At 25.8% G+C, this 17,194-nt stretch overlaps 1 protein-coding gene across 1 annotated transcript in view; it reads right to left on the minus strand.

Annotated features, from left to right (window-relative positions):
• Nucleotides 1–2,326: 2,326 nt before the first annotated feature.
• LOC136974812 (beta-1,4-N-acetylgalactosaminyltransferase bre-4-like) overlaps nucleotides 2,327–17,194 on the minus strand; it is a 90,905-nt gene continuing 76,037 nt past the window's right edge. Inside the window, exons 3-6 of the mRNA XM_067269761.1 lie at nucleotides 5,962–6,149; nucleotides 2,897–3,019; nucleotides 2,676–2,777; nucleotides 2,327–2,504 (exon numbers count right to left, since the gene is read on the minus strand). Coding sequence (XP_067125862.1) covers nucleotides 2,330–2,504; nucleotides 2,676–2,777; nucleotides 2,897–3,019; nucleotides 5,962–6,149 — 588 coding nt within the window. The 3' untranslated portion in view covers nucleotides 2,327–2,329. The remainder of the gene's footprint in view (nucleotides 2,505–2,675; nucleotides 2,778–2,896; nucleotides 3,020–5,961; nucleotides 6,150–17,194) is intronic.

Here is a 17,194-nt window from a genome sequence, read left to right on the forward strand (position 1 = left end):
ACGTTTTTAAATAACAGAAAATTTTTAAAATGTTTTTCAATGCTCCTGGATTTTCGCTATAATGTAAAAGCATTGCTTTCATTCTGTAATCCTCAGAAGGTTCGACACCAGCAGTAAAGTTATTCCTTCTTTAATAGCTTTAAATATAGGATTTGTTTTAGTTATATAAATTGTCGAGAATATTCTCTTCTAGAAGAAAATATCCCCTTAGAACTTATTTACGGAAAGGAATTCACTGGCAACCGCTTCATCTGCACTTACAGATTTTCCTCGAACTCCAATATTTATTATTCAAATTCAATCTGAATTAAACCTATTAAGTCAAACTGAACTTGCCTGAAATTCTTCTGTTTGTACGTTTTTTCCCCTCTTCAACATCTTCAATTAATGTTTTAGCTTTGGCCTGGATATTTACAACACTTAGTAGCATATGGCGCCTAGTTTGATCTATATAAACAATTAGAAGTTTTCTATATTTCCAATTAATCCATTAAGTTTTCTGATTACTGCTAATTTCAAAGACGAAGCACTTTTAATTTCATTCATTATCCTGGTTTTATTTTCAATTATAGTACTTTCAAAGGCGTGCAAGTAGTACAAGGAATTGAAACTTAGTCTTCTAAACAGGATAAATAGTTCATTATTATATAATTTAAGTAATTTTAATTTAAATTCTAAACGTAATGGTTTTCTAGCCCACTAAGCAGATCATAGAGACGCAAAACCGAGTCAATTTGTACTCGACGTATGAGTGAAACGACATAAAACGAAGACTTAAAACCAATATTAACACGTCACGAAGATTTTATAAAGAAACTTGTCACTTACCGGTATATTAAATTTGTTTTGAAAAATAATCGATAGCTTATTTTTAAAAAATTTACATAAAGTAAACAGTCTGAAAGTTGCTAATAAATTGATGGTGCGGCGTAAATATGACGTAGAACCCAAATAACTCATTTGAACAGAGATTACCTCTTTTCTAACGAAAGACTTGTTCAGAAAAACTGCTTATTATATCATGGTCATTGAACAATTCTTCCGAAACATTAAATGTTGGTAGTGGCGGTCTTTAATAAATTCATCATCAGCTGGATTTTCAACTGTTTCCAAATATTTTAAACATTTTAGTGTTTTAATTTTTATAATATTGTTTGATTATGCATGTATTTATTATTTTTGTAAACACAATAGATATGCAGAACATTCTATTCGAATTTTGAGTTTCTTCAATTTTTACGAAAACATGAATAAGAACATTTTTGAATATTTCCATAAATTTGAATAAACCTTACTTAAAGAGTAATTTCAGAAAATTTGCAACTACTTTCATAAATCATTTCGCCCACTTTCAATTTTGTGCCATCAATATCTATAATACTTTGAGAGTATCTATTTGTTGCAAAGAATACATAAGTTACTGTATAAATTTTGATAAGAAATAAAGAAGTGAAGCTTATAAATACATTCGATAGGTATAGATGATAAAATATAAATATAATTCGACGAAAAAATATATTTTGATTTTTTAAAGAAATTTCCATGGACACTAAGAGGGTCTTTTTAGCTCCATTAAACCGTTTAAAATATTAACTCGCTACTTTGTTCAGCACATTTTAAACAACTAAAAATTTGCCTTAATTAACATGACCAAGGTCCAATGATTTAATTAATAACAAAAAAAATAACGATTAATAATTGAATATTATTATTATTAATCGAAGAGAGCTTTGAGAAGGGAACATTTGAAATTGTAATATAAAAATAATGCATAAATTTGAAATTTAATTAATTATATTAACAAGCTATTTAATTCCTTTCTTCGTTAATGTGCGTTTATTATAAGTAAGCCTTCCTAGATATTAGTTTTCTACACATTTTCTAGAAAATGATAATGTTAAGCCAATATGTCAAAGTAAATGAAGCCCATATTTAATGGAAATTATTATATTGTTTTAAAAATGATGTTCTTATATGAAAAATGAATAAATTATAGGTCCGTTTTGTTTAATAATTAAGAAATATTATTGAAAATTATGATTTTTATGTGTAAACATGTGATATTTAGTAAAAATAATTTGAAATGCGAAATATTTATTAGAATCATAACAAAATTGAAATAAATTTAAAAAAATTCATATATTTAAAAGTTAAAAATTCTCATTTTTTATTATTTTTTTAAATAAAATATTCAACTTTCCATTTCCTTTTAAATATTTTCCAGTGTAAAAATGTCACCAAGTACTAACTCGTGATTTATTTTTTATCGTTTGTGTGAATGGTACTGAATGTGTGTGGAATATGAACAGAAATTCAACGTGGAATAATATCAAAAATTTATTAATAACCGATGACCTTGCAAGAATTGCCACCTGTGATTCCTTCCTATATCCACTAAAATATGAGTATACAAGGGCAAATGTCGTTTAGAAACAACTTTGTACTTGACTGTATTGAGACCATCTCTCGGAGATCTTCTTTTGGCCATCCTCAAGAGAGCAGTTCTATCAAAATAAATTGCTTTTATAAAAAAAGAAAGAGAAAATTATGTTGATAAAATATAGTCATACATATTTAAAAATTAAATATATTTGGCATTAAATAATTCAAACTTTCTTAAATGAAACTATATAAAAAATTTAAAATTTACGGACAAGATTTTGATGATAATTTACCTGATATGACTAGGCGATTCTAATCTATGATCGTGTTTGATCATTGTATACCTAGCAACAGTTTCTGGTGGTCTGAATATATTCAATCTTCTGTATCTGATTCTAATGAAATAAATACAGTCTATGTATATTATACATAAGAAATATATATATATAATTTATTTTATTATATTTAAAAACTATTTTTATCATTTTTATAGAATATATAATGATTAATTTACCTGTATGCCATATCATCATCTTCTCCACCCCATCCCCAATACAAATTTGAATAACCGTTAACATGTAAAAGATGATCCGTTTTTATAGAAAATACACCTCCCACTAATAAGTTATACGGAAGCCTAAAAAATATTTTTTAAAATATTAAATAAACACAATAAAAGAATTTAATAATTAAATTGATATTTTTCAAGTTACTATTTAATAATTCTAGTATCAGATGGCGCCACTAAAGACATTTGTGTTCTATATATTTATTTATATTTTTAATTTCTATAATTATAGAAAAAAATAAATCTAAATTAAACACTTTATATATTTTTTCTGGCTATTATTTTATATTTACGTATCTTAACTAACTAAAAACTTGAGATATGTTAATTAATAGTTTTTAAACATATGTCAAATTAAATATCCAACAAAAATTCCTATTTATAAATTTATTACACAATTGCTAAATTAGAGGACGAGAGACTTAATAAACCATAATTAACGCTTTAAAAAAATGTTTTTGTTACATGCACGAAGAGTGCCATGTAAAAATTTCAATCATACCGTAACAACCATTAATTAAATCAATTTATCAGGAATATTATCACGTAATATTTAATGGCTCTTCATCTACGTTTGTTCGTTATAGACTGTATCGATTAGTTAGAGTAATAAAATTGACTCAAAGTTGATGCCATTCTAAATTTCAAGTGATACCGATCATAAGCTACAGTTTATCAATACGCATTATGTGAATTGTATGAAATGACACAATTTAATGGTTATAAATATAAATTATGTATTATTCTGCATGAAAATGTTAACATTTCTTAATTAAATATTATTTAAAATTAAAAACTAAAAGGCATATCGAATGTGAATAACTCTATATATTTAAATTGTTTGCATTAAGAGAATATTACGCATCAATCGTCTTTTTATTAGATAAGTTTAGTATTGAGTTTCTTGTATAGATGATACAAAGATGAATTGCATTTAATCTTCTCGAGAAAATCGTCTTAAACATTAATCTTCGCATTGTCCTCTTGCCTTTTATATAAAATACACTTATAAATTGAAGAATACTTTGTCTCTTTAACTTACTTTCGCATTAGTAAATTAAAATTATATTCCTTAAATATTATGTAGATTATACTTTATTAGAGGAAAAATTCGCTTAAAATAGAATATAATTCAATAATAAGATATATGTTTAGTGTAGAACAAAAAGTTTTGAATTTAATTTGATACACAAGAGAAAACGTTACTTATAATGACAAACGTTTTTCTTTACGATAAAGTAGAACAAGTCAAATGGGATTTACGTTCTCTTTCTTGTAAAAAATAACTCTGAGCTATAGAAACTTGCGTGTATTCCGGACAGGAAAACAATTAGAATCTAATAACAAAGGCTAATAACATAAAATACATCAAAATGTTCTTTTCTTTAAAATATTAAATTAAAAAAATAATAAACACTGTTATTTAAATTATAATTTCGTTTTACGTTTATAATTTATCGAATAAACGAGTTTCCGTGCAGAAATATTATACTCTACAATAAGAATATAAACTAAATAAGTAATTTCCTGAAGAATCTAATCCTCTTCGAAAATTTTCACGTGAGCGTTGTCCAATCAATGTCTAACTTTATTTCATCGAGGTCACCACTCTCTCAAGAGGTCATTGTGAGGTTCGCCTTCACTTCATTTGGTATTGTTGTTGAAGATAACGATGCCACCCCAATGTTACGCACAGTACATTTCTCGTTAACCGAGTGACCATAGCGGTTTTATTCTTTCTTGTTTGTAATTTATATCAATAAAAGGCCACTATTGTCCATTTTACATACAAAATATGTTTTTAAACGAATTAATTAATTAGTTAACGTGAAACGCCAAACAATGAGAATATATAATCCATCACAATTTTGTCCATTATGAGCGAACCTAATCAGCAATAAGATCGGTGTCATCGGTCGTAATGATGAGAACGACGTTTCGATTCTCCTATCCATAATAAATTGCGAAATCTGAAACGAATTCGAAGATGGATCCTCAAGATGAGAGGTCTATTAACATCTCGTGGCCACTTGGTTCATTATAACACGCGCAATATTAATGAAACAGAAGAAAAATTTATTCTATGAGTTTACATTGTGTATTAAAGAATTTAACTTAAATTCAAACATGAGAAAAAATTGCCCTTTCGAATTATTCTCAAGAATACTTTCCATAATACATCGATTATTCCTAGATTTTTCTAAAGACCTATATAATATGCATGGAATATTTTTCTTATTCAATATAACAAATCATGATAGTTTTATGTATTGTGTGTGATACGTACTGTATATGGGCGTGATAACTAAATGTATTGGTAGATATAAATAATTTTTTAAAACGAAAAGAAAACTTTAATAATTTATAACTTCAAGAAATGTTTACAAGTAATTATTCACATTCATTATTTTAACTAATTTATAATCACACCAGAAACGAATTAGCAAATATTTTTATAGAGGCATTTATTTACTTTACATTTGAATATCTCTTGAAGTAGTTATAAATCGATGTAAAAGAAGAAATGTCCCGAGATAATTATCGGAGCTGCTGGTAATTCATGCCATTTAATCAGGAGGGCCTCATTCAACACTTTCAAAAGATGGCAATATTTTATCTTTTTGAAAAGACAAAGAATTGTTCTCTTTTGAGAGTTGTAAAATTCTTATTATCTTCTGTATTTAGGAGCGTGGCGTGGAATGGAATTTAGTTTAAAGTTATTTACTTAGTTTAATACTTGTCAATTTAATGTTCGCAACATTATCGACGAGAAATTTCGTAATTTAATACAAAACGAGCGTATCGTTAACGCAAGAATCCATTTGATCAATTCAAGTTTATGTGATTTGTCATTTTATAAATAAGTTTGTTTATCTGAAAAACTGTAGCATTTCTAGTAATAAATCTTAAAATCTATTGAAGGCTTCATTGAAAATTTTAATTGTCTTAAATATTCCTGTTAACGCATTAGTTTTATTCATTATACAAATTTATTCTTTACGTAAACTTACGTGTAATTAAACTTATCAACGGCGACAGACATGTGACGCGGATGTTCTGGACAACTGTAAAAGTTTCTGTCATCTTCAGGAATGAGATCAACATCATGGAAGACAAAACAGTGGAAGTCGAATTCTCTAAGAGCTTCTTTAACTCCGGCATTCATTAAAACACCTTTATTAAAAGTATCTTCCCCGTACTAAAAGAATTTTAAAACAGAATTTTTTTAAATCTGTTCTGTGAAATATTTAAAAAATATAATTAAAGCTTTATTGAAATAATGATTGTTGCAAAAGAAAATATATATATATATTAAAATGTAAAAAATAATTATAGGAAATTTCAAAGTAAAAGATCAATGTTCATTTAACTTAAAATAGATTTTCGATTTTAAAAGGTTAAGCTCCTCTTTACAGAAGTTTAATATTGATCTTATAAAATTATGATTACAACTTTTTAAACCTTAGTTTTTATAAAATATAGACTTTTCTCATCACGTATAATTCAAATACATTTTTATTTTTTTCGTAATTTATTAGAATTTAAAGCTTCTCACGTTTCACATGAACGAGTACGAAATAACAAGTCTGGAGAGGATAACGAGTTCTTTATTTTTCAGTTATTGTATTAAGAACTGAAAACGTTATTTTGTGAGAATGTGGTTTTTGTAGATATTTGAAAATATTACGTTAATAAAATTAAACAGTTATTAAGAAAATTCTCTTTTTTCTTCTGAAAACTTAACTGAATTAAGAAGCATAAATAAGTTCTCTATAAACTCATCAATATAATCCGATATTTGTATTCTGTGGTAGACACGCGTGTTTAAACATCAGAAAATAACGTTATGAGCTGTTGATATGCTAATTTTAATAATGATGACAACCGCTATTTAAATTAAAGATTTAATAATAAGACGGAGAACTTAATATAAATTTACTATATATTTTTTATCTTAAAAGATGAATAAGAACTAAACATTAAATTAATCAAAAGCATTTTATGAGATACTGGGTAAATATATATGATATTTCTATTTATTTAATTATGTTCAAAACACGTTGCCAAACTACCACTTTATTCTAAAAATATTTTAGACTAATATTCAATATCATATAAATCTATTATTCTAATTTGAACATAAGTTTGACTAATCGTTTCTAATATACCCGATAATGAGAAATGAATTACTTAAATTGTGTAATTATATTGTGGGTAAATTGACGACCGTATTCAGAAAAACAGAGGGGAATATATGCCCCTGTACAATTAAAACTTTAAGATAAATCTGTTGAAGAAGTAGACAATGATGCCGATCACTTACAGTCAAGACTATAGTTTACAGCTTAAAAATAGATAAAAGGATGAGCTATCACTCTTTTTAAATCAGATTTAATCAATCAAATATAAACTAAGTTTCTGTATTGTTTATCCTCAGACTTTTTTTCATTAAGATGAAAGCAAGAATCAGTTTATCAGCCACTTTACATTGAATTCAAATGATATAATCTTCAAAACTTAATAATATTTAATAAATATATACTAACATATTTTAAAAGATATATTTATAACAAGCTTTATAGGAGACTTAATGGAGAATTTTAATATATATATATATATATGGAAGTAAATTATACGAAAGCTTGCTAATGATAATTTAATCAACATGGCAGCAGTGATATGCTGCGGCTATTTACCATAATAATTGCCTACTTGCAGAACGTACCGGAAATTTATTGTTTATACCAGGCCATATTGCATTAAATGACCTTTTCAACAGTTGTAATGAGATTCGAGGGATTTGATTTCCGAGCTGTTTCGATGCATATAAAGAATAGGAAAGATTAGATCTCTTGAATTAGATCATCGAAATGCACTATATTTATCCAGACACCATTTCGTTCTGAACTAAGCTAACAAAACATTTTAGTTTGAATTTTAAAGCACTGTTCATTGTGAAAATTTCTAATTATTCATGTATGAAATACGTCCTATTTCATACTAATCGGAAATTCTAATAATATTGACACTTGTAGAATATAGGAATCGTGTAATATGAATAAATGAATATATTACATAACTGTAACTATAAAAATAAAATTTGTTATGAAATTTTCTAAATGAAATAAAATCACTGAACAAAATTCAAAACGTTGAATTAATATAGTTTATTCATATCTTATCGGTTGAAATATTGTAAAAAACGACTTAATTTAATTCAGAATGATAAATTAAAAATTAAATTTTATGAAAGTGAATTTCTTTCGCATTGATTTGATCGAATAGCTATCTTCTTACCATTCCATGGCCTATGCTTGGAATCAACTGTCAGTAAGTATTTCCCTTTCTATGGCTAGTATTTCGAGCAGCAGGAAATTGTTATTCTGATCGTCGAATTCCTTCATTTGGTTAACAAAACATGATTAAAATTTGGCTTCTTCGCTAGACTTTCGATACTAAGCAGTCTCATAGTGGGATATAGTTTCAAATTAGCATGCGTGCGATGCTCTCGAGTAATTAACGAAACTAAAAATATAATCAGTTTTTATAGAACTTCTAACTATCGCCTTTTACCAGAAAATGAGAGCCGTTCGCTTCATTAAACACGACTAATTTACTTCCTTAAAGAGATCAATGTAATTTCCACCGAAGAATATCGTATTGCATCAATCATGTTATTCAGACAAATATGTTCTACTTTTACTAAGTTTCATTGTTACTACTTATTAAACTTACTAAACAAATTAGCATTCATTGCTTTTATACTTTTATATAATATTTTATATCTCTAAAGCATTTTAATTCATCCATCAGTAAAGTTATATCTCAGAGAAAAACTGAAGAAAATTATTACGCTTCAATTCTTTCACAAATTTTTGAATTAATTAATTTTTTATTATTATTTTATAATATATATATATAAATAAAAAAGATTTAAAAAAGTAAAAAAACATTTTATGCTGGTCACTACATTTTTTCAATCTCAGAATGCATGTTCAGGTAAGCGTATAAATTCTGTCACGAACAGAGCCTCCAGTCATAAATTTATTTCTTCAAAAATATTTGCCAACTATATATTCAATACGTATGGCAATATAAGCGTATTTTTGAACTTTTAAAAATATTAAAAACTCACTACGATGGAAGAAACACTCAAAAAATACATAAAAAGTATCTTCAAAATTCCTTTTTACACACTTAAAGAACAAAACAAGTTAAATGGCATTGTTGACCTTTTATTTCGAGGATCTCTTCCGTCTCAATACGTAAAAACCTGTTAAAATCGTCCATCTGGCAGTGGCAAAATGTCAAAATATATCATTGATAAACTGTTCTGTCGAAAATGCAATTAAAAATTCAGTAGGATAGAAGAAAGACTTTAAAATATATGTTATTAATGATATACTTTTACATTGTACCACAAAGGAACGATTTTAATAAGACTTTTACATATTGAGGTGAAGTGCTTCAAAATGAAGAGCCAATCCATGTAACTTTCCTACGTTCCCGAGCTGTGGGTAACGAATAAATTAAGAAGACAGGGAGACTTTTCACTTTTATGTATATAAAAGAGTGTTCCTTCTCTCCAAGTGAATTTTTAATTGCATATTCGTCCTGGATGTTTTATCAATCTTAAAAATATTTTAATACAGATAAACAAATATATGAAAATATATTCTATGTCAGCAAAGTATTATCTTGTTAGTTAAGTCTTGATTATATAAAAATATAATTTAATAAACTTATTTTCTTTCTCAGACAGTTTTACGTTGTCACAGTTGACGAAAGTCTGATGTTGCAGCAAAAAAAAAACAGAAGCTTTTTGAAACTTATCGATTACAAGAGAAATTTTGAGAAATGAGAAGATTTTAAGTAAAATCGAAGGAAATTTGTCAGAAAGTGATGCTTTAACGAGTTCTTTCTAATGATATATAAGTGGGTTATTTAGTATAGATTTTATTCGATACTCTCACTGGAAATTTTATTCTGGGTAATCTGTAAGATAAATAATAACAAAGATGAAACCATAAGACAGTAAAAACAATTTAAATAAATGATATTCACTGTTTCAGAAAGTCATAACGATTTTTTTAGCGAAAAGAAAACAGCGTTACAGATCTGTCAGGAGAGACATTCGTGACAAATTCGATTTTAACCTTTCCTGGCGCCAAACACATTTATCCGTTTGTATCTTTCTTATTTAATTCGGAAAATTCGAGAAATCGGATTTTATTTTCTCAATATCGTTTACTTCTTATTTTGAATTGAGATATTTCAATTTTATTTATTTAACTGAGATTTTCTAAATGAGAAAGAAGTAAAATAAAATATTTATTTACTTGACGAAATACTTTTGATTAAACTATTTCCATGCTTAAGGGTATAAGAATGTAAGTAAAATATAAAAAAATGATCAATTGAAAACTCTGCAAACATGTCAATAAATATAAATGGAATGAAAAGATCAAGTTTTTAAAAGAGATTTTTATATTGATAGATAGCTTAAGGGTTTTTAGACACGATTTAATGAATGCATATCAAATAATAAAGAGGAAATTTGAATAGCAAAATGACTTTTATACATTTAAACATTTTAAGACAAATCTTATGTTGGTATTTGAAGTAGAAAACTATTTATGAAGTTAAATGCTATTAATATATGAAACGAATAATTAGACTAATTTTTTCTATATTTCCAAGTCATTTATAAGGAGATAATTATCCCTCCATTTCTTAAAAATCTTTTAAACATCTTAAATACAATAAATCAATTTATGTTTAATTGTAATGCAAATGTTACAGTGGCAGTTCTGATGAAAGTTCGTTTACAGGTAGGATAGAGACTTCCTTTGGTTGCCTATAAGAAAAGGTCTGTCCTAAATGTTATACTTTCGTCATTATGGAATTAATTTGTCATATTTAAATACGGTTTTTAAAATTTAGTCTTTTATCTTTTTAATCTTAAATAATGTTAAATTTCTATTCGGTAGAAAAGAAATGAGAAAATTCAGTTTATTTTTCCATTATCGAATACGAACTCCTTAGTTTATTACAACAGAATTTATTTTTGGAATTTAGGCCAATTGCCAAAATACAAGTGTTTAATGAGAGTCACTTTTGCTGTAAACGCCTTTTCTTAATGATAAATTTTAGTGACTATCATGAAACTTTAGATTGTTGTAGGAATGCAATCTAGACCAACACTAAGGTAAATAATCTTATTGAAAGTTTCGCAGTTTCAACAGTTTTTGGTATTATAAAAAGTACAAGGAAATTGATAGCATTGATCCAGGATGATCGAAAATTGTAGCAGCTTCCAATCTCGAGTTCTTGTGTAAAAATATCAAAGAAAACTGGTGAGCATGACTTACAGAATTGGTGATTGAATAAAGTATAGATATAAAATTATATTAGAAGAAACAAAATGGATTACAATTAAACATTTTAAATTAAATTTGGAGAAGGAAAGAAGTGTTTTACATTCTCAGCCATTTCATTAAAATGATTGGAAATGAAAATGTTTATTTTTCTTAACATGCAATTTTTATATATATTTTATTACATTTTTAAATCACGATTTTAGTTTTAAATATTTTCAAAAAGTTTTGGTTTTTAATTTGTAAAGATCAAAAATATGAAAGAAAATATAACAGAAAGTGTTACATCTTCCAATTTCATACGAGAATCGCTAAATTTCAAATTTATCAAGTAATCATTTATATTAATTAATGCTAAAAATAAAGTTGTATTAAACTGCAAAACTTTTTATAATAAAGAAGTTAACTTGATTTTATATTTGTTTTACTGTAGATATATTGCACAAGTCAAACAAAAAATACGTAGGACATTTTCAGCATTGACATAAAATACTTTGGACACTACTAAAAAATAAAATGTTTCTACTCATTTAAAAATTTTTGAATAAAATCTATTTATAATTTACATGCTACACATAAACAGCAATATTTATTATGTGTAAATTAGTAAAATAAATGGCACATGAATAAGCAGTAAGTTGAGATATTACAGAAGTAATTGCTAACTTTCATAAGAGGAAAAATCCTTGTATCAAATAGCTACAACTCTAAAAATTGTCAAATCAACAGTTTTTGACAAGAAAAAACACAAGAAAAGTGGTACTATTGATCCAGGATTATAAAAAAATAATTGTAGCAGCTTCCAATCTCACGTTCTTGTGTAAAATTATCAAAGAAAACTGGCAAGCATCACTTATAGAATTGATGATTTAATAGAATGGTTGTGTCAACATGTGATTTTTCAAGGTCAAAATTGTGTGTAGCGATTTTCAGCAATAAAGCCAAGTTTGAGGCTTGCATCAGAAGCGACAAAAAAGAAGTGATCCAAGGAAAGCACGGATTATTTCATCCTGAGTGTTTTAATCGTAGTTCCAAGAAAGTATTATGATATTATGGAGTTGTATGACTGCTCAAGGTTTTGGCATTCTGTATTTTATCGACAGAGTAGCGAATTCAGAAAAATATTAGTAGATTCGTCAAGAAAGCTTTCTTCTTCCATGCCTGGAAAAATTGCAAAACCCAAATATAATTGTCCAACAGAATGGTACATTGCCAAAGCGTCAAAATAACATGGGCATCATGGTTTGCAAATTACAACATTAATGTGTTGAAATGGCAGTCTAACAGTCTAGATCTTTTTCCATTGGGAATCTATGGGGAAAAGATCTCGACAGGTAGTGATTGGCTTATGTCAAAAAATCCAGGAAATCTGGGATGGAATTACTCAAGATGAGTGTCAGGCTCTTATTAATAGAATATATAAACATGTACAAGCACTAATATAAGGAAAAGGTGATATAACAAGATACAATTTAGCAGTGTCCGAAGTAATTTTTGTCAATGCTAGAAGTGTCTGAACTTTTTGCCACTTATGCTTTAAGTATTTATTTTTTTAAATTAAAAGCACTTGCATTTTTATTGTGACGAAGATTATAGTTTAAAATACAACAATTTTTGTAGACAAATTTATTGCCATTTCTTTTTCTTTTATTATGTTCAAAATTACTGTATCTAACAGATTAAAATCAAGAAGTGCCCGAGATTTTTTTTGTTTTGGTTGTATACTGTATAATTTAAGTTAATACAAAGATAATACATGTAATTAAAATACAAATTCAAAAGGTAAACACTTTATAAAAGTTTCTTCGGAAGTAAAACGAAGATAATTGTTGATCATGAATACAAATAACTGAGATATTAGAAAAATATTATTATAATTTTAATAATTTACGTAATTAAAATAGAAGCTTATAATTTTTTAAAACAGATTTAATTTTATATTTATTAGAAAATGTATGAAAAATTAGTTCTTTGTTATTTTATTAATGTAAAATTTGACTTTCTTACTGTATATGTAATTTAAAAAACACATTATTATTTTCCTAAATATTAAAGTATTTTTCAAATATTAAATAAAAATCAGCATTTATAACACAATATTTTAAGCTTAAAATTATTATTTAACAAGAAATTTTGAAAATAATCAAAATTTTAATGAATATAAGACGGCTTAATTCTATCTAAGCCTATTTTAAATTAGTCACTTCTTCATTGTTTTGATAACGAGAATCTTTAGCTCAAACTTTTCAGTTTTTTTAATAATAAAATATGTCAAAGAAAATTTTTTGTTCAAAAACTCATTAAATTGTACAGTTATTATGTAGCTATATCAACTAATATTTAAATTACTGAAAAATAAAAAATGATTTTGTAACAAACAAGTATTGATCGCTATTGTTAAAATAACTATTAAAATAACAATGTAATTTTCAGTTCAATAAATTGGTGTACAATATAATACAGCCTCTTAACGATGTTTAAAAACTAAACAATGGAAAAATTCTTTCAGTTTCTTACTAAACTTTTACAGTAGACGTTATTGTTCCTATAAATTTTTAAACATTGCTTAAGATTTATTTACATTTTTATTTGTTTTAAAGGGATTGTTTATCAAATAGGAGGCAGTCATTTCTTGTATCTATAAGACATTTACAATTTTTATATAAAATAGATAAATAAATGTTCTTTCCTAGTCTTTACAATTATATATTATCTATTACAAATCATATAATTATAAGTAAAACGAAGTATTAGTATTCGTTATCAGTATTCGTAGACTGTGCATTGTGTTGGATGTCTCTTGGCTCGGCCAGTTGTGTACAATCAACACATTAAAGTTAGACTGGCGACTTGCCGACAATTACGACGCGATTAGACTAAATGATGGACAATAAACTTTTATTTATTTATCTTTTCTTATTTCTTAATGCAAGAGTTAGATCAAAATATATAGGCGTAATTTTCTTACCTTTTATCCCATTTAGAGGATGTAATAATACAACGATAAATTATCATATATTTAAAATCAAATTTATCAACGGAAATTTATCAGCAGTATAATACAACAAGTTAAATTGTAAACTCATGTAAACATGGTTATAAAAAGATAAATTAATATTACAAAACAATTTCAATAAAATTATTTAAACGATAAATTTTTTAATTTTCAATTAAGACAACAAAAATAAAAGCAAAAAAATTAATTAATTAATTAAAATTTTGTCTCAAAATAGCTTCTTCGAATATAATTTGTTTTATTTAATCTTTTTATTAATTTTGCATTAAATATTTAATTTCTGATTAGGCTAAATTTTATGAACAAAAATTTGATTGCAATAACATTAGTAAACAATGCACAATACCTTGTACTACTATGAAATTTGGTAGTTATATGATAGAGATCATGTTGATGTTTTGATTACACTTCACACTGACTAGATATTCTCAAATATTTTTAACACTATAACGAATAAAAATAAAGCTATTAACAATAATAATTTCGAAGAAACAACTTGTAATATCGTATATCTCGGCGGATAAGACGACCTTCAGATAAAATGAGGTATAAATTTTCGTCGAATTTTTATAGTTTTAGCATATATCTGTCCTATAAGACGACCCCGGATTTTCGGGGCCTTTTTTTATGATTCAACTATCGCCTTATCCGCCGAGATATACGGTAACTAAAATCAGACTGAAATGCTTTTTTGCAGCTTAATATAAAATGAAATTTACTATCAAATATACTGAATGCATTTTATAAAATCCTATTTATGCTAGGTTATATCTTACTTAAGCAGAAGGAGAATTTCTTTCAGATAAATTTTAATCTAATTAATTAATTCAATAACAAACCGAAATTTACAAAGAATTTTCTAATCGTAACAACAAAAATCAATAGGTCATGGATGTTTTTGTAAGAGAAATTGTGCAAAAGAATTTCAAACAGATGAAGCAAAATCGACCAGTTTCTAAATTAGTAAAGAGAAATGCACTTGAAAACATCTTAACGTTTTTTTATATTTAAAATATGCTGATTAAAGAGCCTAAATAAGCAGATTAAATAAATTAAGTACAAAATTAAAGCAATATTATCCTAAATGTTTAAGTTTCCAATGTAGAATTATTTGATTATTACAGAATTTAAATATAGAATTATTTACAGTAAAAAAAGTTCATTTAACAATTAAAATAAACAATTGCAAGCGTAAAAGTTTGCAAAATGAATTTTAATAGCTATCTTTCATTAAGTTTAATTTATAATCCATTTTCTTTTATAAAAATTTATGGAATGCTACTTTAAAACGTGTTTTCGTCGTTAATTAATAGAAAAGGTCGAAATTAAATTGAATTATAAATGAACGTGCAAATCAATTTTCGTAATTAATATAAATCATGAAGACTACACCTTATTACAATCCAAATGTAAGGTGTTAATTAAACTGCGATACATTTTAAAACAAAGGTCATTTGTTCGTAATACAACATTAGTGAAGCGTCATTCCTTTTGGTATTTGTTGTGATATAAATGATAATTATATTTGTTGTAATTTTTTTCAAAGCCATAGGTTAATAATATTAAGGCCAATGTTCGATGTTGGTTAAACAATATCTTTAATATATTCGCTCAAAAGAAAGAAGTTTGGCAAAGAAAAAGACAAACATGTCGCATCTTTGCCAATCCATCATCTTGTTTCTCATCGCCACATTCCAGTGGGGTGGAAATCATCTAGCTGAAAAACGATGTCTGCCTGTTTCTTTTTACATAGAGGTGCAAACTGTTCCAACTTCTTATAGTAAACTTGTTAAGAATGTTCTCGAAGTTTTTATTAATACATTTATTCTGACGTGTTTTCTATATTTAATATGATAAATTTATAAAAACATTTCTTTTGTCATATATAATCTATGAAAAGAAAAATATTTTGAACACTGATTGTTAAATCATTTTTTAACAATGTAAACGGATATTTTTAATACGAAAGAAATTGTGAAAAATGTAGCGTATATACCAAGAAAAGAATGTTAAAGAAAAGAATGTAATTGCAATTATGTGAAAAGAATGTAATTGCAATTATGTGAAAAGAATGTAATTGCAATTATGTGAAAAGAACGTAATTGTAATTATCATTATATGTTAGAATTCATTTTTGGTTAAAAAAACGAATAAGCTAGAAAATTTGGTTTCTTTTAAAATAAAAATCCAGGAATAAAGCGCAAATGCTTCAAAGTCTCTAACGAACAAATTTGATCATTTTAAGTTATTTAGTTTCGATCTTGTAAAAGATAAAATTTTCAAATGATATTTGATCTGCCAGACGTAAATTGAGTCCCTTAAAGAGATTAATTTAAATTATAACAAGATAATCATCGATAGTCATTAAACATCCTAATATTTATTTTATGTAAAGATAACTTTAATTTAGAATAACAAATCAGATCAATGTAAAAATTCTCAAAATTTCCGTTTTCGGTTTTAATTTTTAATTAGATTACTTCATTCACAGTTTAAATTTTTATCGAATTATATTAAATTGTATAAATTATTTTATTTATAAAATATATATATTAAATAAATATCCAATTGAATTGCTTCCATTCATTATATTTCAAAACATTATATGATTTATTTTAAATATTTATTTTGTTTTATCGATTATTTATTATTTATTAAATTAAATTAAATTTTATTTAAGATAAATTGCACTTCTTTTATTTTATAATAAAGTTTGCAACCGAATTTTAATACTTGTAAACAAATTACTTATTTATAATTTCGATTTAAAAGGCTATATTTGTAATAAAAATTATTTAGTAATTTATTAATTATTATATAAATTAAATCTAAATTAAAATTATTAAGTAA

Source organism: Centruroides vittatus, unplaced genomic scaffold (assembly GCF_030686945.1).
Source record: "Centruroides vittatus isolate TY-2023 unplaced genomic scaffold, ASM3068694v2 contig_357, whole genome shotgun sequence".
Taxonomy (NCBI): Eukaryota; Metazoa; Arthropoda; class Arachnida; order Scorpiones; family Buthidae; genus Centruroides; species Centruroides vittatus.